General features: G+C 50.6%; 1 protein-coding gene across 1 annotated transcript; it reads right to left on the minus strand.

The window, feature by feature from the left end:
* Positions 1-2,753: 2,753 nt before the first annotated feature.
* On the minus strand, positions 2,754-22,763 carry MIER2 (mesoderm induction early response 1, family member 2). The gene is made up of 13 exons (XM_014540086.1): positions 22,659-22,763; positions 21,090-21,229; positions 16,117-16,242; positions 15,367-15,490; positions 14,769-14,860; positions 14,264-14,333; positions 9,204-9,355; positions 8,533-8,614; positions 8,354-8,448; positions 6,363-6,487; positions 6,115-6,242; positions 4,159-4,588; positions 2,754-3,758 (listed from the first exon to the last, which is right to left on the minus strand). The coding sequence occupies exons 2-13, from the start codon at positions 21,219-21,221 to the stop codon at positions 3,737-3,739; spliced, it is 1,578 nt and encodes a 525-aa protein (XP_014395572.1). The 5' UTR covers positions 21,222-21,229; positions 22,659-22,763; the 3' UTR covers positions 2,754-3,736.
* Positions 22,764-23,397: the final 634 nt, after the last annotated feature.

Here is a 23,397-nt window from a genome sequence, read left to right on the forward strand (position 1 = left end):
TACCCTAATTAAGTTAATAACAATGTACCTACATATATAGTTTAAGTTTAAAAAATTTGGCTCTCAAAAGAAATTTCAATCATTGTACTGTTGATATTTGGCTCTGTTGACTTACGAGTTTGCCGACCACTGACCTAGTGAATAATGAATGACTTAGTCCTGGGGCGGGAGATCACCAGAGTGACTGCTACTCCAGGGGCTCGGTGCGGGCTGGGCTTTCACAGGATGAGGCCGTGAGCAGCTTTTCCTTCTACAAGAGCTATCTTCATGGAGAGTCCAGCCCCTGAGCCACCCCTACCCCACCCCACCTTCCCTGACTCAGGGTTGGGGGGGTATTTTGGGGTATTTTACTCTGAGCCCCCACCACTGGGTCCCAAGATCAGGAGAGGCTGCAGACTCCAGTCTACCTACAGGGTAGTGCGGCAGGAGCCGCCTCTGCTGGACAGTGAGGCAAAGCACAGCCTGGCCCTGACCTCCAGACACTCAAGGGGCACTAATCTGCCAGGCACCCACTACCTCAATGTGCTCAGGAGGAGCAGCCCAGGAGTAATGTTACCACAGGGTATTATAAGAGGTTAAAGAATGTAGAGGAAAAGATGAAAAACGTGGAGAATTTCAGCAGAGAAATAGAAAAACCAACAGTGGGGATTTGGGATAGGCTGCATGGCAGTATGAAACTGCAGAAAAGAGGACCAGGGACCTCAAAGACCAGTCCATAGCAACTATCCAAATAGAAACCCAGAAAGAAGAAAACACACAGAAATCTGTGGGACAATACCCAGTGCTCTCCTGTGTAACTAGAGGCCCAAATGGAGAAGAGAGAACATAGCAGCAGACATATCGGAAGAAACAGCCAAGATGCCCAACACCAATGCAAGGCAGTCCTTAGGCCCAACAAGTTCCGTGTGGAAATCTACCCCTGGCACATCACACTCAAATGCTGGAGTCCAGACAAAAAAGGAAATCACAAAGAAAAAAGATGGGTCTCATGTAGGAAAACACAAGAATGACCTATTTCTCATTAGAAACCAAGAGTCAAGGGAACATCTTTAAAATGCTGATCCTGCCAAAAAAGAAAAATAAGTTTCAGAAATGAAGGAGGAATCCTCAAGGATCTTCCTGGCCAGTGAGAGGGAGTGAAGAGCATTTGTGGGAAGCAATGAGAGCCCATCTCTAAAAGCTACAGAAAACGATGAGCTACCACCACACTCCTATCCGAACAGCTGAAATCCAAACTGAGGACAGCACACGTGCCGCCAGGCCCTGGAGCTGCTGCAGGAACTCTCCTTGATCACTGATGCAAGTGCAAATGGTGCAGCCCCTTTGGAAGACGGTTTGGGGGTTTCTGACTACACTAAACACACTCTTACCGTAAGATTCGGCTCCCCAGCCCTAACCGGTTTGGCTCAGTGGATAGAGTGTAAGATTCAGCTCCCCAGTATTTATCCAAATGAGTTGAAAGCTTGTGTCCTAACAAATATCTGCACAAGTGTCCACAGAAGCTTCACCCATAAGTGCCCAAACCTGAAAGCAACCGAGACTTCCTTCAGGAGGTGAGTGGGTGAAAAACTGTGGTCCATCTGACAATGAAATGCTCCTCAGCGATAAAAAGAATGAGCTATGCAGCCACGAGAAGACATGGAGGAACCTTAGGTGCACATCACCAAGTGAAAGAAACCAGCCTGAAAGGCCATCCCTCAGACTGTTCAATACCAGGGAGAAAACCACCTATATTGTACACCTAAAACTAACACAAAATAATATTAAATGTGAGCTGTAACTGAAAAATAAGTAAATAAAACAGGGAGAAAGATACAAATCTTAGCTGTCCAAGTAAATACAGACACAAAGGTAAGGAAGGACAGGGGCAATTTTCTCAAAAGCAGAGCAAACCACAATATAGTCGAGCAATACCTCTAAAAGACTTCAATAAAATGAAAACAGACTAAAAACGCCAGTGAAAATCACTCTCAAGTCCGTGGCATCCCACCCCCAAGTGCACCTGCTCCTAGAGCTGGCACAACTAGCTCTGAAGGACTAAGCCCCGAATTCCAGGAGACACCAGACTTTCCCACACACCTGGGCACAACCAGCCCCGGATCCATCTGCCCTTGGTCTTCATACCCTGGGTCCAGGCTGACCCTCCTAGCATGTCCCTGCCTTTGCCCAGCCTGTTTCCACTACCTCTGGAGAAGCTCTGAAAACCGCATCTTGACCCAGCCCCTGCTTACCCCTCCAGGACAAAACCTGCTGGCTGACCCACCCAGACCGAGCTGCTCTCCCTCCTTCCCGGCCTGCACCTCCTTCCCGGGACTCCGGCCCCTGCCTACCTCTGCGTTGGTGGTGACCTCAGCGTGGCTCACACCAGCCCTCACCAAAACAGGATGATTCTCGGATTCAGGACAAAACCTGCTGGCTGGCCCACCCAGACCCTCAGCTGCTCTCCCTCCTTCCCGGCCTGCACCTCCTTCCTGGGACTCCGGCCCCTGCCTACCTCTGTGTTGGTGGTGACCTCAGCCTGGCTCACACCAGCCCTCACCAAAACAGGATGATTCTCCTTCAGGTTCCAGATTAAATGTCCCCTCCGTTTAACTGACCACCTCCCTCACATCGGTCATCATGACATGGACCATGACCCCATCCTTCAACGATGCCTGGTACATTGCCCACCAAGTGACTACGTGGTGAGGATGACCTGTGGTTCCCCGGCACCTCCTCACACCCTGCCCAGTCCACCACGAGGCACCCACGGGGCTTCAAATAAAGTTTAATAAATAAAACAGCAAGAGATTCAAGGCAGTTTTCACTTCACAGTGTGGTCCTTGGTGGGGTGACAGGGAAGGTTGAGTCCAACTCTGCAGATGGGCTCGAGCCAAAACTCTCCTGATGACACCCAAGGGCTGGGGGTGCTGCCCTGCCCCCCTGGAGGACCCCACTCCAATTTGTAAACAGAAACATAAATAAAAAGAGGGAGGTGGGGGAAGAAACGGACCAGGACCCCAAACCATCTTGCTGGGGAGCTTCAACAGAAATATGACCCGCAGGGTCAGAAAAACAGGCTGGAGCCTGGCCCCTCGGCATTGCAGGCAACAGGGGGTGTCAGTCACCTGTCTCTTGGAACCCAGGAGGCTGCTGAGAAGCCCTGGGGCAGATAGAGAGGAGGCAGGTGGGCGTAAAGTGCGGCTTTTCCTGAAGTGGACAGAGTGGGTGAGGTCAAAGGTGGGGCGGGGCCAACGTCGAGGTATATGGCTCTGTGCCCCGTGGGGTTTGGCACCGAGTAGCAGCTGCCCACCGACCCCTGGGCTGGGGCAGCCCATGGCCCTGCCAGGTGCGGTGAGACAGAGCCTAGCAGGTGCTGGGGGGCTCCCTGGGCAGAGGCTGCTGGTGGGGGGGCGGCGTCCTGCCCTGTCTCCCCATCTCCCTGACGGGCAGGGATGCCTTTCTTTGCCTCTGCTGGCCAGAGGGGGCCGGGCCCTCTGCACCCAGCTGCCCAACAGGTCCCACGGAGGCAGCCTGCAGCCAGGCAGTGGTGCCAGGTGCCGAGGGTGCCGGGCTGTGTGGCGAGGGGCAGGGCTGATAGCCCTGCCACTGCTCACCCTAGTCCTTGAAGTGTTCTGAAGCAGAGATGGCGTTACCCGAGGCCCACGAGGAAAAGGGTCGGGAAGACTGACAGAGGCAGGACCCACAGTGGCCCCAAGTCCAGTCTAGGCCACACACACCCGCCTGTGGCCAGGAATCAACAGGTCATCACGTTACAGCTGCAGTGAGGGGAGAGACCGAGAGAGAGACCAAGAAAGGGTCAGTCCAGTCCCACAGACTGCACGGCTTGAGCGCTGTGGGCAAAACACATGGCTCCCAACCTTGCCCCCGCCAGCAGACCGTGTTTTCACGTGTGCCTGGGGAGAGCTGGTGGTTGGGGCAGGGGTGGGAGGAGACTAGCACTGGCCCCATTTGTACCTTTTTGGGTTTTGAACCATATGAATGTTATTACCTAGTCAAAAAAATAAATTAAGCCAAATTAAAAGAAGAGAATAAAACTAAAGAAACAAACAGCCTGCTCCATGGGCCACACCACCCTCGGGCCCTCAGGGCAGACCCCTCCCGCTCTCCTCAGTTCAGCCTGAGGCTGGGGGCCCCTAGGGTGGGGGCTGCACTCACTGTGACAGGGGCTCCGAGTGCAGCCCAGGGCCCGGGCACGCTGGGTGGGCAGCCAGGAAAGGATTCACATCCCCAATGCCAATGAGTCCAAACTCAGTGACCGACAAGGCCACCTGTGCAGGGGCCACAGCTTCCTCGGGCTCTCCATCCATATCCACGTGGCTGGAGACCTGGGGCAGCTCCTCAGGAAGGGCCTCTGGCAGGGCCAAGTCCACAGCCAGTCTCGAGCTGGTGCTGGGCTCTGGAGCAGCTGCAGCGGAGGGGCAGAAGGCCGGCTCGGCCAGGGCTGGGGGCTGCTGGGGCACGGGCACAGTTGGCGGGGTGTCCAGTTGCTGGAACAGACAGGGCCCTTGCTCCAAGGATGGGAGGCTGTTGGAGCCTTCCTCGGGTTCACCAACACTGCCAGTCATGCCGTCCATGCTCAGCGGCTCTAGAAGGGGAGAACACGGCTGAGGCCAGGCCCCAGCAGCAGCCACGCCCAGCCCTCCCAGGATCCACAACCATCCTGGCTAAGGTGCATTAGCTTAAAAATCACACTTATTGCCCTCAGGATGCAACCTATGCAGGCTCCAGCCAAATCTCTGTCAGGGAAAGCAAAGCCTATAGACCCCCCCGTCACTGATGTTTTCACACAAATACATGAAATACACATGACCACAAAAGAAACCAGTTATACTAAACTGCACCCAGGCTAAGGCCCTGCCTTGGAAGGTTGTGACTCCTGTTTTTCAAACAGAACAGAACACAACAGATTCAAAACAACAACACAATGCTTGAGCACACTGCCAAGTCAAGGTAAACGTGCAATTTGTGGAGCTCTGTACACAGGGGCGTGACAGGTAACGCCAGGATGGGTAGATGTGGATGCCCTCCCAGACAAATATGGGACCAACCAGATTCTGGAACCAGGGGACAATCTAAACCCGAGCCCAGTAGACTTAGAGAGCAAAGGTCCTTGTCCTTCCCTCTGTGTTCACCTTCAGAAACTGAAGTTACTAACTGGGCCTTGTCTTGCTCTGGTGTGGCCCTGGGCCCAGGATGCTGGGAGGGCTCAGATATCCCAAACCTCCCACATGCGGCTCAGGCTAAGCAACCCTCACCTGAGGCCCAGAAAGAAGCCCCTCAACCTAGGCCTGGGGAGAAGCCCCCTGACCTGGGACTCAGGGAGGAATCTCCAACCTGGAACCCAGAAAGGAGCCCCCTCAACCTGGGGCTCAGAGAGAAGCCCCCCAACCACCTGGCACCGAGAGAGGAGCCCTCTCCACTAAGGGCCCAGAGAGAACCATCCCCAACCTGGGACCTGGAAAGGAGCCCCCTAACCAGGGGCCCAAAGAAGAGCCCCCCCACCCACAATCACTCGGTGCCCAGAGAACAGGCCCCGACCTGGGACCAGAAATTAGCCTCCTCAACCACCAGGGCCCGGAGAAAAGCCCCCCAACATGAGGCCAAGAAGGAGCCCACCCAACCACCAGAGACCCAGAGAGGAGCCCTCTGACCTGGAGTCGGAAAAGAACCCCCTCAACCATCGGGATGCAGAGAGAAGTCCTCGAACCTGGGGCCCAGAAAGGAGAGCCCCAACCACCTAGACCAGAGAGGAGCCCCAGCAACTACCTGGGATCCAGAGAGGAGTCCCACACCCCAGCCCGAGAGAGGAGCCCAACCACCTGGGGCCGAGAGGAGACCCTGCAACTACCTGGGATCCAGAGTCCCACACCCCAGCCCCAGAGAGGAGCCCAACCACCTGGGGCCGAGAGGAGACCCTACTTTGGGCTGCAGGGCACACACAGTTCTCCATATGGGAAACCAACAAGCTCCTATGACAACGCACATGTGTGACACCTCATGGGGTGAAGTGACAATGGTTCCCAGACACCTGCTCCTTAGTGTTCACTGGCACAGGTCAGAGTGCGTTACAAGGGTGCTCCCCCAAAGGTAGGGGCCCACCCACATTCTTACCTATGTGCATCCGTGCCAGAGGGTCCTGCTCAGGGCTTAGGCCATCAGCGGCAGGGGGCAGGGGCGGTAAGGAGCGGGGACGGGCGAGGCCATCGGGGTCACTGCCATCTAGGTCCTGGTCTGTATCCCTGTGGAAAGATGGCACCATGGGGGACTGCAGAGAGACAGCTGCCTCAGGCGGGAGGTGTTCCCTGGGACTCCCAGTCGTCCCCTGACCCCAGGTCCTGCTGGAAGCCCGCCACACATACGTAGTTCCTGATGGGCCGTACTTCCTCCGGCCCAGCCGCGTCTGCTGGGAGAAGTAGTCATAGCGCTCAGACTTCTTCCACAGGTAGTAGTATTCCACACACTCGCCCACAGACCTTGTACGCACCTGAGGGACAGTGTGGTGTCATCTGGGCCCCACACGCCCAGCTCCCTCTGCTTCCCAGGGCAGCGGGAACAGGTTACAGCAACCAGCGCTCTCAAAGACCTGCCACACCCCCAGTGTCCTCTGAACCCACCTCCAGCCCCCATCTAAGGCTCACAGGCCACCCCCATGTCCAGGGCTCATCCTTTTGCCTTGAACATGGCACCTCAATCTCAGAGAGCTCCACCACCTGCTGACATGGGACCCCATTCTTCTTCACTCTGGGTCCATGTGTCCAGTGTCCACTTCCCTTTCCTCAGACCTCGCCAAGCTCCCAAAAGTGTCCACCTCATCCCCTGCTCATCGCAGGCCCAGGAGAGGGAGAAAACGAGCCCTCGTGCAGACACCAGGGACAGAGACTCTACCCAGAGAGGACAACATGCAACCTGGCCAAGCTTGCTTTTCCCACGGAACATCACTAACACCCCAAGGGAGAGCTGTCTATGAGAACATGAAATGCCATTAAAGGACACATTGGGGCTTCATGAACCCCGACTCAGGTCACATACACAGCACCCTAGAAAGATAAGGGACAGTCCAGCATGGAGCTGGATGCCACCTGGCAAAACCTCTTGGGGCATCTTCACTTTGGATGAGCCCCACAGCAAGGCCAGGGCTGTTACAGGTACATGTGAGAAACCTGCTGGTCCCCAGGATGAGAAACAGACAACAGAGCCCAGGGAGGCCTGGGAACCAGGGGGGCAGGCAGGGCACACACGAGCTGTCCCCTCTTCCCAATGACACCCTTGTGCATCAGGGGGTCTGACTGATAGTGAGAGTGTCACAGCCTCCGTGGGGCCAGGGTAGGTGCAAACTTAAAATGTGTGTGGTAACCATGGGGCAGGCATGTGGAAGGCGATGCATGTGAAGTTTTGCTCACAGAAGCAGCCTCGGCTGCAGAGGAAATGCAGGGAACAGCGCACTGCATCAGGCCACCCAGGAGCTGATCTGCCTAGAGAATCTAGTGCCACCTGAAACGACACTGGGCAGGCCAGCTGAGCATCCTCTGTCCCAGCACAGATGTCTCACTTACTCCAACCTCCCAAGAGAGGACAGAGGCCCCGAATGTGAGCTAGGTTTCAGCCAGGCCCTGCTTCTCCACAAGCTGTGTCACCATGAATAGGAGGAAGGGGCCAGGGCTGCTTCCCTAGAAGGGCAAAAACCCACTAGGAGATGGGTGAGGAGAGAGAGCCATGGCAAGATGAAGGGAAATTCAGACTCTGAGACAGTGTCACAGGAGCATATCCAGCCAGAATCCAGGGAGAGGGACCTACGTCTAGAAAGGACATGGGGACTCAGGTCCAGGGGAAGAAAAGTAGCTCAGGTCTAAGAAAAACAGGTGGACTCAGGTCCAGGGGAGGGCAGGGCCTTGGTACTCAGCAGCCCCTCTGGTCATGAGCATTTGTCACAGGTGGCAGGAGAGACCTATTTCCTTGGTTCGATCAACTAAGAGACCCTTGTTCCCATGGCTGGAGGCTGAGAGGGGGGTCCAGGCTGGCAGTCAGTACAGCAGCACAGGCTCTGGGCACAGGTGGTGGAGCTCTCTGAGACTGAGATGCCATCATGTTCATTTCCCATATTGAAGCCTTCTTTGGGGGAAGGAAGTGGCCTGACAGAGGAGACTAGACTATGAGAGCAGGCATGTAGGAGTGAGAGGCGGACACCAGGGCTTCCGCCCTCAGCTCAGAGGAGCCTCAAGAGCCTGGTAAAGGGAGTCACAACCTCATGCTGTGGGGTGTAGGGTGCCATGTGCCCAGGCTCCCAGGTTCTTTCCAGCCCCAAGGAGGCCATGGTGCAGCCCAATGGGAGCAGGATGGGCTGTGTCCTCACCTTGTTGGCCTGGATTAGGTGGAAGTTTTTCCCGTGCACTCGGAAGCCATGCTCAAAGTTCCTACACTCCTCCTCACTCCAAGCACAGAGCCCATCTACAACCAGGAGGAGGCAGTGGCGTCAGCAGTACCCAGACCAGGACAGCTAGTAAGGGTGGGGTGGGCAGGCAGGGCACTCACCTCGGATCACCTTCACGTTAAACCGCAGTCTCCGCAGAGCCTCCTCCACATTGAAACTGCATTTCACCAACTCATACAGCGCCTGGGGGAGGGAAAGCCTCTTCCCACCTGCTCACCAGCAGCAACAGCAGGAGCATTTACCCCACCATGGGGCAGGCATATGGGGGCATTCACACCACCATCAGGGCGAGGATATTGGGGTTTACCCTACCATCAGAGAGGGGAAATAGGAGCAATCATGCCACCATCATGGCAGGCATATAGGGGTACACACACCATTTGGACAGGGGTATTGGGGATTTAATTCATCATCCGGGTGGATATACGGGGGTGTTCACCCCACCATCAGCTGTGGATATGGGGAGTGTTTATAACACCATCAGGGAAGTGATATGGAGGTGTTCAAATGACAATCAAGATGGATATACTGGGGGCATTTACCCCATCAGGGCAGGGATGTTTGAGGCATATATATACATTATCGTCAGGGCAGGGATATCCAGGGTGTTCACACCATCAGAGTAGGGATAATGAGGGCATTCACATCACTATTGGGGTGGGGCTATCAGAGCGCATTTACCTCACCATCAAGGTGGGAGCATGCAGGGGCATTTACACCACCATCGGGACAAGGATATGGGGGTGTTCACACCACCCAGCATGCTGCCTACCTGCTCACTATCTTTCACCATTTCTCCCTCTGGGAGCTGAGACCCGGTCGTCTCGTGCCATCTCCGCTTGACTGCCCGGTACAGGAACTCCTCCACCTCCCTCTCAGGGAGGATGTTGGGGTCCCACAACAGCTGGTCATCATTCTCATAAACTGTTTAGAGGGAGTGCCAGGGTCAGCAGTGGGCACAAATTCCATGCCCACACCTCGAAGAGTACACACTCCCTCCCCACAGCATCCACCAGGTTGGCTGTCACAGCACCTCCAAAGGACAGTTGCTAATTTGTATGTCCGGTTCTTGTGACCTGGACCCATCCCTTACACACCCCTCCAGGCCAGAGGTGGTCAGGGGAACAACAAAAGGTGGAAGCTGTGGGAGGCCAACTGGGTGCTTCCCAGCTGGGAAATCCAAGGCAGCCTCCTGGAGGAGGCAGGAGGTAGTCTGGGTTGAGGAAGGGGGGACTTCTGAGCATGGCCTTAGGGGAGGGAGTTGTAGGTAACGGGTCAGGGAGGGTAAAGCCATTTGCACAGTTTGCAAGTCTTGAACAACAGAGTTCCAAGGAAGCTGAGTGAAGAGCCTGGACTCAATGGCAGTGAGAACTTGGGTCCCAGTGGTCTCGCTTAGGCAACAACCACTCTAACCACTGCATCCTACAAGCCACATTTGAGTGTACTTTGCCCAGGGAAGGGGAGTCCTGTCCCATGCAGGCAGTGGGTGGCAACCTCTAGCTGGGGAGGGACCCGATGGGGAGACAGAAGGGAGATCTCAGGGCTGAGTCTGGAAAGACCCCAGTGCCAGCACCTCTTAATTAACTAGGGAAGAGTCACAGGGACCACAAACCAAACTGCCCAGTACAGTGGCCAGAAAGTGAAAAACACACTAAGAAAAATGGCTCCTGTGTTGGAATGTCTCTGGTTGGGAAATTGACGGAACCAACAACTCCTGGGTTGGTGCTGAGAACCACAGAAGCTGTGACCTCTCCCAATGCAAGAGCCCCTCCATATTGATTCAAGTCCCAGCCTGGCCAGGGTGGTTGGCCCAAGAGGACCACAGGCCACTCTCTGGAAAAAATAACATCATCCTGCAACCTTAGCCCTCCACCTGCCTAGCATGTGAATGTAAGAGAAAATCTATGGAACTAAAGTAAATCCACAAATGGCTGGAAATCAGAGTTAGCAGACAGGACTTTAAAGAATCACATGGACTTCCCAGGACTGGAAAATACAACCTGTGAGTTTACGAACCCACTGATCAGCTCTAATAGCAGCTTGGACAGAGCAGAAGACATGATCAATTAAATCGAAAGAATTCAATAAAAATTAAAGAGAAGGAATTAAACTGAATTTGAAGAGAACATAGTTAGGGGATGAAGAAGACAGTCATATGTATAATTGAGTCACGGAAGACATGGATAAAAAATGGGACAGAAGAAAATCTGAAGAGACAATGGCCAAGAATTCTCCGAAACTGATGCATGACACCAAACTCCAGATCACAAAAAGTCGGGACAAAGTCAAAGAAAACCACATCTGGGCTCATCTGGTAAAAATGCTAGAAGACAAAAGAAAATGTAATCAACCTGCAGGGAAACAATGAACAAGGTTTCCAACACAAACAGTAAGACAGACATCTGACTTACACAGAAACAACAGATACCAAAGACAATGGAACAAAACGGTTCACACGTGAGAAGAAAAAGCTGGCAAATCTAGAAAACTAGACCCATGACAATACTCTTCAAAAGTGAACTCAGCCCACCAGTGTGGCTCAGTGGTTGAGCATTGACCCATGAACCAAGAGGTCACTGCACTGGTTCAATTCCCGGTCAGAGCACATGCCCAACTTTTGGGCTCTATCCCCAGTAGGGGGCGTGCAGGAAGCAGCCAATTGATGTTTCTCTCTCATCGATGTTTCTATCGCTATATCCCTCTCCCTTCCTTTCTCTTTAAAATCAATAAAAACATATTTTTTTAAAAGTGAAATCAAGATTAAGACTTTCCAGATAAACAAAAGCTGAAAGAATTCATCAACATCACAAGAAATATTAAAGAGCAAGTTCTTTAGGCAGAAGGAAATTATCCCAAATGGAAGCTGGAGAGAGTGAACAGTACTATCCAGGCAGTTGTGAATAAGCGTAAGGAACATCAGGCATGAAAACCACAACGTTGTCGCTGTGGCACATGCAGTTCCTGCAGAAGCAGCAGCACAACGGGCAGGACAGATGAGGGGATCAGAATGCACTTATTTAAAGCAGCAATTTTCAACCTTTCTCATCTCATGGTGCACATAAACTAGTTACTAAAATTCTGCAGCACACCAAAAAATGTATGTTTTGCCAATCTGACTAAAATAAAGCATACTGTATAATTTTGATTTATTCACACCAGACAGCTATTATTTGTGTTGGCTGTTGCCATTTTTTTATTTGACAATCTAAGGGAAATGAGGTCAGTGCCCCCGACTAAATAGTCAAGTATTGATGTTTTAAAAATTCTTGCAGCATTAGGTAGGATAATCACTGAAAAGGTAATATAAAAATGAAAACTTATCATATCAAAGAGGAGGAAAAATAGAATAAAACTACTTGACTAATCAAAAAGAAGACAAAAAAAATAAAGGGGAGGGGAACAGATGGAACAAAGAAAAAACACACAGAAGATGGTAACTTATCCCAATTATTTTCACAACTGCATGAAAAATAGTCCAAAATGTAACTGGACTACATACTCTCTATTAAAAGGCAAGAGAGAATCAAACTGGATTAAAAAAAAACTAGATCCAAAAATATGCCATACACGGAAAATACACTTCAAATATTCAAACAGAAAGCAGCATTTACAAAATAGACTAAATACTGGCCATAAAACAAGGCTCAACTCATTTCAAAGGACTGAAATCACAGAGTATGTTCATTGGACTTCTACTAGAAATCAGTAACAGTAGGATAACTAGGAATTCCCCAATGTTTGGAAATTAAACAGAATGCTTCTAAAACACCCCTGAGTGGGAGAAGTTATCACAATGTGAACTACAGAATAACAAACTAAAATGAAATAAACTATGAGGGAAGGAATACAGGTAAAAATAAAAATGAATTAAGTAGCCATCAAACAACAGAGAAAAATCCTGGTAAAGGGCAATAAAAGTAACAAACTCCTAATAAGACTGATCAAGAGGGACTGAAAAGGAGAAAATGCAAAATACCAATATCAGGACTCAAAAAGGGGACATCACTATAGATCCTACAGACATTAAAAAGATAGGATATTACGATCTTTTTTATAATAAAGTTAATAACTTACTAGTGGGATAAATGCCTCAAAAATGCAACATATCAAAACAAACAGAAACTCTAGATAGAGCTATGTTATTAAATATATTGAATTTGTAACTAAAAATCTTCTTCCACAAACATGAAACTAAAGTAAAACCCAGGCCCAGACAGCTTCACTGAGGAATTCTTCCAAACATATAAAGAAGAAATAGTAACAATCTCACACAAATTCTCCCTGATGTTAGTAAAAGGCACTTCCAGCATACCTGACCCCAAAGCCTACCAAGGACAAACACAAAATAAAATGACAGGCAGTGTCACGGCAACAGACAAGCTAATTTACAAACTTACATGAACATGCAACAATACCTCACAGCTAGAGGACCTGCATACCCCAATGTGGAAGCAGAAACTTTAAAAATGGGAAAGGCCTGGAGCAGGCTCTTCGCATGAGACAGTAGACCAAGTATTACTCATCAGAGAAATGCAAATGAAAGCTACCAAGAGACATAACTCAACCCACCCAAAGGGCTAAAAGCAACAAGAAAGATACTATCAAGTGTTGATGAGGACATGGAGCACTGGGGACGCGCATGCTGCTGGTAGAACCCCCTAAGCAGCATCCACAGACCTAATGTAGGCCCCCATATGCCCCTCAGTCATCTATCCAGGAATGAGTGTGTCCACTAAGACACACCTGAGGATGTTCATAACCACAGCTGCAGACAACCATAGCATCAGCCAATAGGAGAAGAGCTGACCAATGTAGTACATCCATACAGGGAACATGACACACAAGATGCACATGCCACACACATGGACCTAATCTCACAGTGTAACATGAGTGAGAGGCCAGCTCCCATCCCCACAGTACCAAAGACCTGTTCCCTGTAGGCAAGCTTGGGGGTCAGAGCAAGGGCAGGACATACTCCACGGCTAGGCTCCAGACCAAGGTTGGCACAGCTCTGGCCCCTCTAAGGGTGTGGCTAAGGTGTGTACAGGTGCCTTTCTCTGGGGGAGGGTCCCAGGTGTGGTCAGATGCAGAGATTCACTTGCAGTGTCCCTTGTGACCCAGCTTAACTTCACCTTCCTGTCTGCCGTCCTTTGCCCAAACTGCCTTCAACAAAGCAAGCACATCACATCACACCCATATCCCAGCCTCTGCCCTGGGAGGCCTTACCCTTTACTAAGGGTCTCTGTCTCCCTTGTCTGTCCCACCCTACCCCCAATCCTGGCTGCTGAATTATCTAGAAAAGCCTCCTGAAAAAAGAGTGCTAGTCCCAAGCCTGTAGAGGCTGTGGGGCAAGAAAAACAAGACTCAGTAGGTAAATGACGTCACATCCGGTTTTCTTCACCTATAAATGGAGGCAACAATTAAAAAACAAAAACAAAAGCCTCTACAGACAGACATACAAATATCAAGTCCAAGTTAGGGAGTACCCTAAAAGACAAAGCAGGACAGAGGGACACTGGTTTCTGGAGGATACTGAGACAGGACACAGACAAAGTAAAGGAGAGGCCTGTGGGCTAAGTGGGGAAGAGCATGAGTGCCCAGAGGAAAGTGCAAAGCCCTGGTCAGGAGGCAAGTCTCCCTTACTTCCTCCTGCCCACTGAGTACTCTGCAAACCTGCTGCCATGGTTGGCACAGGGCAGGCACCTGAGCCAGCCTGAGCCTTCAGAGATTTGGGAACTAAGTCTGACTGGATTTGCAGCAAGTTCCTTCTTGACTGGAGTGGGGTTTTCATCTTCTTTTCCCCATCCCCACCATGATCCAGGCCCCACTTACTCTTCTCACCATGGCGGTTCAAGTGCAGGTTGCTGAGGTCGGCTTGGAACTGAGGCCCAACCATGATCTCCTGCAAAGGCAAAGACCCAGGAGAGTCAGGGCAGGTGGGAGGCCCAGCCACTTTTAAGAGCCCAGGGCTGTGTTGGTCTGTGCAATCTTTCCACAGATGCCAAGTCCTATGGTCTGAGAATGGGAGGCAGAGACCTGGGTGTGTGAGTGACCATGTGTCTCCATCTACTTGTCCATCTGTCCAGTATAGCCAGTCATGTGTCAAGGGGATGAGGCCCAAGGACTCAGGTGTCCTGATGCCCAGCTCAGAGCACTCAGGACAGGACCTTGGGGCCACATCCCCAGGCCAGCCAAAGCCACAGCAGCACGGGCTCAAGGTCCCAACACCATGGCCAAGTCCCAGAGCAGCCCACTTCTCAGAGGCTGTGCATTTGTCTTCGCCCTGGGACCAGGCAGAGACCCATGTTGAAGGTACTGCAGGGTCAGGGTCACATACCTTCTTACATTTGTTGGCAGGAAGAGGGTCCTCCTCAGTGTCAGATGAGGTGGAAGAGCCCAGCTCTTTCTCTGTGCCAGTCAGGAAGCGGGCTTTGGGAAAGGGGATGCAGGTGAGACACATCTGTGGCACTGGGTAGCTCCCCAGCTAGTGAATCCCCAGGTCTTCCCTGCTGCAGCCTCCACCCCTCTCTCCATCCACTTGACCCCCACACCATGCCACTCCTGAGAAGAGGCATGTCCCAAGCCCTGGCCAGATGACAGGTGCGCAATGGGCAAAGGTGTGGGGATTTGCTAACTGCCAGCTGTGAGCCCCCAGCACCACGTGCTGCTGGGACACTGCCCCCACATCTGACAGGCCTTTTGATTCCAAAAGCTATAGGAATCAACACATTCCCTCCTGTAAACTACAGCCAGTCAGTCTCGGCTCACTGGCCAGGGAGACGAAAACCCCAGAGACTCAGATAGAGACAGGGCACCCCAGAGGCACCATACATCTGCATCTGAGTTTTTTCCCCCGAGTAGCCCAGGGCCCCCCGTCTGCATCACTAGAGCCTTGCTCGCCCCAGCCCAAGCGGAGGAGCAGGCAGGACACCTACGTCCACTCTGGCTAGGGAAAAGGTCAGAAGCCTCGTGGGAGGTAACAGATGGGGTGAGATCATCGGCCGAGGACTGTGTCTCTTCCTCTTCTTCCCCTGAAAGCAAATCCTTCGCTATTTGTTCCTTTTAACAAAAAGTAAAGAACATTTTTGCAGTTTGTTTCAACAATCTTAAGATAACACTAATAACAACAACGGTGACACTAACTTGATGGTCCTCCCTCTGGGAACAGCAAGGGCTCACGTGGGGCTGCTCTTCCCACTTTGCAGATGAGACTAGGGGCCAGGGCAGGGCAGCCAGGGGGCCAGCATGGATGCTTGTGTCCCTGAGCCCAGACCCTGCAGTCCAGAAAGGGATATCACCTATGCCTGGCTTGGGACGGTTAGAGCCCCGGCCACTGCTCTCTCCTTGTGCATTTGTTTTTCAGCTTTGGTAATAAAGCCCTCCTCCTGGCACCACCCATGACCTGTCAGGACTGGAGAGTCAGGACCTCACTCATTCTCTTCCCTCCCAGCTGCGTGTCTCCAGCCCAGTCTCCACTCTGCCCCTCTTTGGCCAGTGGTCAGAGTCTTTTCATCTCAGCTCCCCCTCTGTGGCCACTCTAACCCTGAATGCACCAGCTATGACCCTGGGGAGCAAGAGAGTCCCCTCTAAGAAGTAATCTAGGCCTCGCACTTCTTCTTTTCTGAGGCCTTCGTGCCTGCCCTCCCTAAATCTTCCCACAAGTTCCAGGAAGAGACCCCACTCACCTTGTCCAGGGTCATGTCTGGGAGGGTGGCTGTGGCATCGCTGCCCTCACTCTCCCGCTCCGAGATGGGGTCTGATGTCTCATAGCCATAGAGGGCAAGCAGCTCATCAAGGGGCATGTCACTGCTCTGAGGGGGAATAGGGCTCTGTCAGGAGGGGCTGTTCTAGGCGTTCGGCTTCCCCTCCTCCTGTCTGAGCCCCTTCAGCCACTACAACCAGGGCCAATTTGTCACATTCTGGCAACTCACCCCAGGCAGACCCCAGGTCCAGACCTTTACCCAAGGACTCCCTTACAACCCCCAGGATAGCACAGATAAGACACCAGAGCCCAGAGAGGTCAGGTATGTGCTCCAGGTCACCAGCCTTAGAGGGTGGAGCCAGGACTGGCCTCTCAGTCCACACTGCACTGCCCAGAAAAGCTTCCCTGCTCAAAAGCGTTCAGACTTGATTCCAGGAAAGCAAGGATGGCATGCTATCTGGAAATCTATCAGAACTCATGACATCAATAAATCAGGAGGGCAAAGACATATAAATGTCTGGACAAATGTGGAAAATGCATCTGGTAAAATCCAACATCCACCTGATTTTATAAAGCACTCAGTACACTAGGTAAAGAGATAGATGCCCAATCAGTGTGACAGAGATGCTGTCAGCCCTCATTGGGCAACAATGCACAGCCAGAACAACCCCATCACAGTCAGAACAGGAAGGCAGGATTGAGAACACCAGAACTACTCACACTGTTTTCTTTTTCTTTTTTTTAAATCCTCAGCTAAGAATATACTTTTCATTGCTTTTTCGGAGAGAGTGGAAGAGAGGGAGGAAGAGAAAGAGAGAGAGGTAGGGAGAGACATCGATGTGAGAGACACATCGACTGGTTGCCACCACACATGCCTCGACTGGGGCCTGGGATCAAACCTGCAACCCAGGTACATGACCAGGAATCGAACCTGCGACCCTTTGGTCCATGGGTCGATGCTCTAACCACTGAACTCACCAGCCAGGGCATACTCAAAGCCCATCCAATAGAAAAGAAACAAAAATAAGACATTCATTTATTTACTAGAGGCCTGGTGCACGAAATTCATGCACTCGGAGGGGTCCCTTAACCCGGCCTGTGCCCTCTCGCAGTCTGGGAGCCCTCAGGGGATGTCCAACTGACAGCTTAGGCCCGCTTCCTGCAGGGAGCGGGCCTAAGCCGGCAGTGAGACAACCTTAGTGCTGCCAAAGAGGCAGGAGAGGCTCCCGCCACTGCCACTGCGCTCCTGTGGGAGCACACTGATCACAAGGGGGCAGCTCCTGCATTGAGCATCTGCCCCCTGGTGGTCAGTGCACATCATAGTCGTTGTGGTCGTTCCATGGTAGAGATCGCTTAGGCTTTTATTATATAGATTTGCATTTTCACTTTGGGAATAAATTCAACAACTTGCTCAGGCATTTTAACATCTCAGCGTCTCACAGTTATAAGAGCAATAGTTAAATAAAATCCAATATTCTACTCGGTGCACAGGGAGAGAGACCATGATATGGTAAAGAGAGCACTGAACCAAGAGTCCAATAATCTGGTTTCTTTCTCATCCTTATCTGATCACTAATTGGCAGTGTGGTCTGAGACCAAGCATTTTGCTTCCCTTAGTCTTAATTTCTAAGTATATAACATGACCAGTATGACGACATCACCTTCAGGCACCTGTCCAATTCTGGAATGGCAAGCTCACTAAGACAAGGGTTCCTAATCTTTGATGGAATACAAACCGCAGAAAAATACCCACGTGCACATAATTTTGCATAGAGATTCATGGAGTTCACAACTGTAAAAGCCAAACTATATCTCTAATGTCTCTGCTCTGCAGTAACTAGGACACTGCTGCTTGGATTCCCCTGGTGACAAGGAGCTCACTACCTGAGAGAGTAGCCAAATACAATTAAACTGCTCTAGCAAAATGAATTCATCTTCATGTTGAACCCATTGGCCCAAATTCTCCAGAGGAAAACAGAAAAACCCACCTCTCTCCTGTGTATGACATTTCTTCATTTCCCTGAAGACTGTTTCTAACTTTGAAATGCAAATAACTTGTGAGGAGAAATGCAGATGATCGCCATGCAAATTACTCTACAGTGTGCTGTCAGAAAAATAAGTTCTTCCACCCCACCCCAGCTATGCCAAACACCCAAATGCAGATGCTCAATGCCAAATAGGCACCACGACTCTCAATGTGCATGGACCTACGTTCTGCAGAGGGGGGAATTCCTGCATAAAAACATCTCGAAGGAAACAGTAGAGTCTTTGGGGCAGAGCGCTGCCTTAAGAATCAGAAAGCTTTTTTAGAGTGAAAGAGAGAGGGAAAGTGAGAGAAACATCGATGTGAGAGAAACACATTGATTGGTTGCCTCCTGGATGAACCCTGACCAGGGTCTGGGCAGGGGAGGAGCCTGCAACCAAAGTACATGCCCTTGACCAGAATCAAACCTGGGAGCCTTCGGTCTACAGGCCGACACTCTATCCACTAAGCCAAACCAGCTAGGGCCAGAAATAAGACATTTAATTATTAGAAAGAAAGAAACAAAAACTATTACCACCTTCCTCTCCAGTATTGCTTTCAAATGGTTTCTCACCCTCCTGTAAATCTCTACTCCTTCTGACCACACTCTGTCCTGACCCCAGGGGTCACTGTCAGCCTCCAGCCTGCTGAGCATTCTTTCTCATTCTTTCTGGGGTCAACATCTGCCACCCCTACCAACTTCTGCCCTGCCCTTGTGCTGGGACTTCCATTGCTGTGGAAGACCACCCAGCTCTCTCCCAGCCCTTCCTCTAAACCAAGTTCTTGTATGACGCATCACAGTTTCTAATTATGCATTGGTTGGAGGGGTTCACACAGTGGCCCAAAGATGCCCAGGTTCCCTGGGACCTTCACAACACTATTATGCCAATACTTCCGTCACTTGTGCTGATGGAGCAGTCAATGGTCTGTGGACAGCATCCTGCAGTGGAGGCAGGAGCACAAAGTGTGTGAGTGGCCAATGCATGTTCCTTACTGCCACCCACTCAGTTTTAAAAAGATGCTAGTTTCAATTACGAATATCCCGTGGTTCAGTGGTTAGAGCGTTGGTCCGAGCACTGAAGGGTCACAGGTTTGATTCCTGGTCAAGGGCATGTACCTGGGTTGCAGGTTCAATCCCCGGTCCCAGTTGGGCCACATGCAGGAGGCAATCAATTGATGTCTCTCTCACATCAGTGTTTTTCTCTGTCTCTCTCTTTCCCTTCCCGCCTTGCACCCTCTCCAAAAAAAAAAAAAAAAAAAAAAAAAAATGACGGGCAGACAACAACAGTCTGTCAGCTGGTACCAGGCAGACATCATCTCAGACACAAACTAAGTGGAAGGCTACTTCCAAAGAAATGACTGCTGTGATTGCTGTGAGCGTAAAATGAGCTTTTAAGCAAAAAATTCTAATTTGGGGAAACATGGATCTGACAATGTGAACTTGATAATTACCACAGCCTCTTGTAATAGGTAATACGAAATGAAAGGGTTTCTGCTTTTAACTTCGTTTTTAAGAAAATCTAGACCTAGGTATTTAGCTAATAGCTGATTTAGGTATAAGAGTTCTGAGAAATTTTAAATTCATGTTGAACTTTAAAATTTTTTTTCTTTTTTGAAGAGAAGACATTTGTTTTGGTTATAAGAGCAAATTGGCACCAAGTGATCCATGACACCAAGCTAAACAAATGCCCGATGGTTAGTCCTTAAAAAAAAATTCCCAATACTTAAAGACATCTCATAAAATCAGTACTGGTACTGTTATGGACTAAATGTTTGTGTTTGCTCACCCCATTCATATGTTGGGTCCCTAATCCCCAACCTGACTGACTATATTTGGAGATGGGCCTTTATGGGAATACTTAAAGTTAAACGGGATCATGAGTGTGGGACCCTGACTTCTGATCTGATAGGCAAACTCTCTCCCCTCCATGTGAGGACCTGGTAAGAACGCAGTGTCTGCATACCAGGAAGGGGCCTCCTCACAAACAGTCCTGTAAGACCTTGATCTGGGACTTCTGGCCTCCAGAACTATGAGAAAATAAATGTCTGGTGTTTAAGCCCCCAGGTCTCTGGTATTAACAAATGTATGTTTTTAGATTTTATATTGTAAACTGTCAACATGTGGAAGATCTACTTGTTAGAAAGCCAGGGTTTTGCAAACATGTCACCAGTGCAGAGATGACAAGGTTACACCTGGGTTAAGATCCACACCAAGTTCAAGATCATTGGATTGTGACATAACCAAGTACAGGAAGCTCGCTAGATATGGCTACAGAATCTACTTTGCAATCGCCCTTTACAAAATGACTAGTTGCTGAATTTTGGTCCAGCATCAAAAAAAACCTGTAACTATCTGAAAGGTTGTTAAATTCTCCACCCTTTTTTCATGATCATCTGCATGAGGTCAGCTTCACACTTCAACCAGAAGAGCACATCACAACAGACACATCTGCCAGGACAGCAGCTGGATTCTCTTACACTGTTCCTGCACTCAGAGATTTACAAAAATGTAAAACTATTCCACTCTTCCTTAATTTTATTTTTGTTTTGGAAGTTATTTTTTCATTTTCATAAAAATCTGTTATTTCTATTAATAATGGGCTTACTGCATCATCAAAGTTGCTTGAGATCCTCAATAATTTTTAAGAGGGTGGGGAGTTCTGAGGCCAAAAAGTTTGAGAATGGTAGGTTTAATGTCCAGCCATCCCACTACTCTATAACCCCAGAGCCCCTTGAAGGCAAGACAAGCTGCCCTGTCCCTTGTGACCTCAGCTTCTAGCACAAGGCCTGGAACTTTGCAAACAAATGTGCAAGTAGAACTTGTCATTGCAGAATCTGAGCAGCTTGCAGACCAATTCACCCAAAAGAAACTGTGGAGTTTGCCCAGCAGGGCTCCACCCACATGGGGTACAGGGCTCAGCTGAGCCGAGTACCTGGGAAATGAAGTCCTTGTCCAGCTCCTCAGGCTGTGCTGGGCGTCTTGTGGTCCCTTCGCACTCCTCCCGGATGCCGTAGTTCTGCGAGAGGATCTCTGCAAGGTTGAATTGCTGGTCTGCAGAGCCCATTGACACACCTATAGAGGGACACCACCTGCATCAGCTCCTCACCCCACCCATCTCCATCATCGCACTGAGACTGAAGATGGCTGAGGTAGAAAAAGCAACAGTGGCCCAACTGCCACCAGGGACAAAGCCCACGGTGGGGGGCCAGTGCACATGTGTGTACATGCATATATGAAAGGCCATGCCTGTGCATACATGTGCATCAATGCAGCTGTGTTAGGCTGTACATGTGCATTTATATACATGCACGCACGTGTGCAGGCACATGTGCCTGCATGTGTGCTCCTGGTGGGGCTGTGTGCATGCAGCTGTGTATACCTACATGCATGACATGTGCTCATCTGAATGCAGTGTGTGGATGTGTGTGCACAAGTACGTGTAAGGCTATGTGTGTGCATGTATACGTGTGTGCATTATGAGGCTGTGTGCATATGTGAGGCTGTGTGTGTGTGTGTGTGTGTGTGTGTCTGTGTGTCTGTGTCTATACATGCATGTAGTCAGCAATGTCAGTCTACAATGTGGGAACTTCCAACAGAAGGACTTCTGACAAGAGCACATCTAGCTAACTGCACACGAATTCTAGGCATTTTAGGGATGTGTTTTCCTGACCACAGATGCTTGCGAGGGTCTGGGGAGAGAGCAAGTGGACAAGGAAGAGATGAGCCCCAGATGAGTCAGCATGAATAGAGCACAGGGACCCAACAAAGCTGGCTCCACACCTGGTTCCTGGTGCCTGCAAGGCGTGGGCAAGGCCTTCAGCTCAGGAAACACAAGGGTGACGCTGTACACCCACTTCTGGGAGTCATTGCAGGCACAGTACAGGGAGAATGCCAATGAATAGCATGCAATAGGCCCAACAAATGCCAGTCCCTTATTCTCCCTCTTCACCACAGCAGTGTCCCATGCACGGCCCAATGGGTGGTAGATGTTACCAGATTTTGAGTTTTCCCAAAAGAGCCAGGATGTGTCCACTGCTATCTCTCCATGATTGGTCTTCAGTAAGTTGAATTTTACAAACAAAATAGTGAAGTCTCAATCAACCCAAGTCATGGAGCCATGAAGGCCAAGGCTGGTCCTCCAAGTGAGTCCAAAGTACACAGCAGCAGTAGGAGGAGTGCAGGGGTCAGGCGGGTGGGGGCAGGTGGCCAGCTCAGGGAAGGTGCAGGGCACCCAAGGGTGGTGACCACTCAGCACCCATTCTACCTTCCTCAGCCCCTCCATTTTCCTTCAGCCATGACACAGGCGCTCTGATCCTCCCCTAGGTAGCCTGGCCCCAATACAGAATGGGAAACAGAGTCCTGGCCACTCTATCTGTAACCCTGTCCCTGGACTCCGTCTGCACACTGTCTCTGTCTTGCCAGGCTGAGCAAGGTTCTGTCTCTTACAATGACAGTGGCCCTGATGGCCCCGGAAGGAGGAAGGTAGGGGCAAAGGAGGCACCTGCTGTTGTCGGTAATCCGGGCTCCCTGGGGCACAAACTGTGAGTAAGGCAGGAGACCACTTGAGGGCTCTGCCTCTCCAGCGAGGAGGCCTGCAAAGGAAGAGAAACAGGGTTAGTTCAACCAGCCTAGAACCCACCGAAAGCAAGCCTGGCTCTCTGAGTGGCCTCATCTAGACTCTGGGGGTTAACATATGCGAGCTGCTTCCAGGAGCTGAGGAGGGAACACTGATAGTGGAACTAGGCATGCAGCTGCTAGAAGTTACTCCCCTGCTCCTAAGTCAAGCACACAGAGGCTGCACTGAAGTAGGCTTATACAGCAGCTCTAAACATCAGAACCTCAATGTCCTCATCTCCAAGTGGGAAAACAACACCCACAGGGGACTGTGAGGAGCCTGACACAGCCAGTAGCTAATCGTGGTTATCACCCACCCAGGACACAGGGACCAGGTAACCTAGGCTCACACACAGTCCTATTGCACACACCCAATAGGCATTCACTGACAGCCATGCCCATTACACAAGGGTCCCAGCCTTCAAAAGGCAAAACAGTCACTTTTGGGACACCTGGAAATTCCTCCAAAAGTAAGCATAGAGTTATCAAATGACCCAGCATTTAATTCCATTCCCAGTACATACCCAAGAAGACTAAAAACATGCATCCATACTAAACACACATGTTCACACATTAGCATGATTCACAAAGGCCAAAAGATAAAGCAACCCAAAAGTCCTACAGCA

This window comes from Myotis brandtii, unplaced genomic scaffold (assembly GCF_000412655.1).
Source record: "Myotis brandtii unplaced genomic scaffold, ASM41265v1 scaffold236, whole genome shotgun sequence".
NCBI lineage: Eukaryota > Metazoa > Chordata > Mammalia > Chiroptera > Vespertilionidae > Myotis > Myotis brandtii.

Bases quoted from the DNA above. Each gene is read 5' to 3' on its own strand.
- MIER2 (XM_014540086.1), bottom strand. From the start codon at position 21,221: ATGGGCTCTGCAGACCAGCAATTCAACCTTGCAGAGATCCTCTCGCAG. The intron at 15,491-16,116 runs GTGAGTGGGGTC...TTTTGTTAAAAG, and splicing joins CAGACATGACCCTGGACAAG to GAACAAATAGCGAAGGATTT. The intron at 8,449-8,532 runs GTGAGTGCCCTG...TCCTGGTTGTAG, and splicing joins TAACGTGAAGGTGATCCGAG to ATGGGCTCTGTGCTTGGAGT.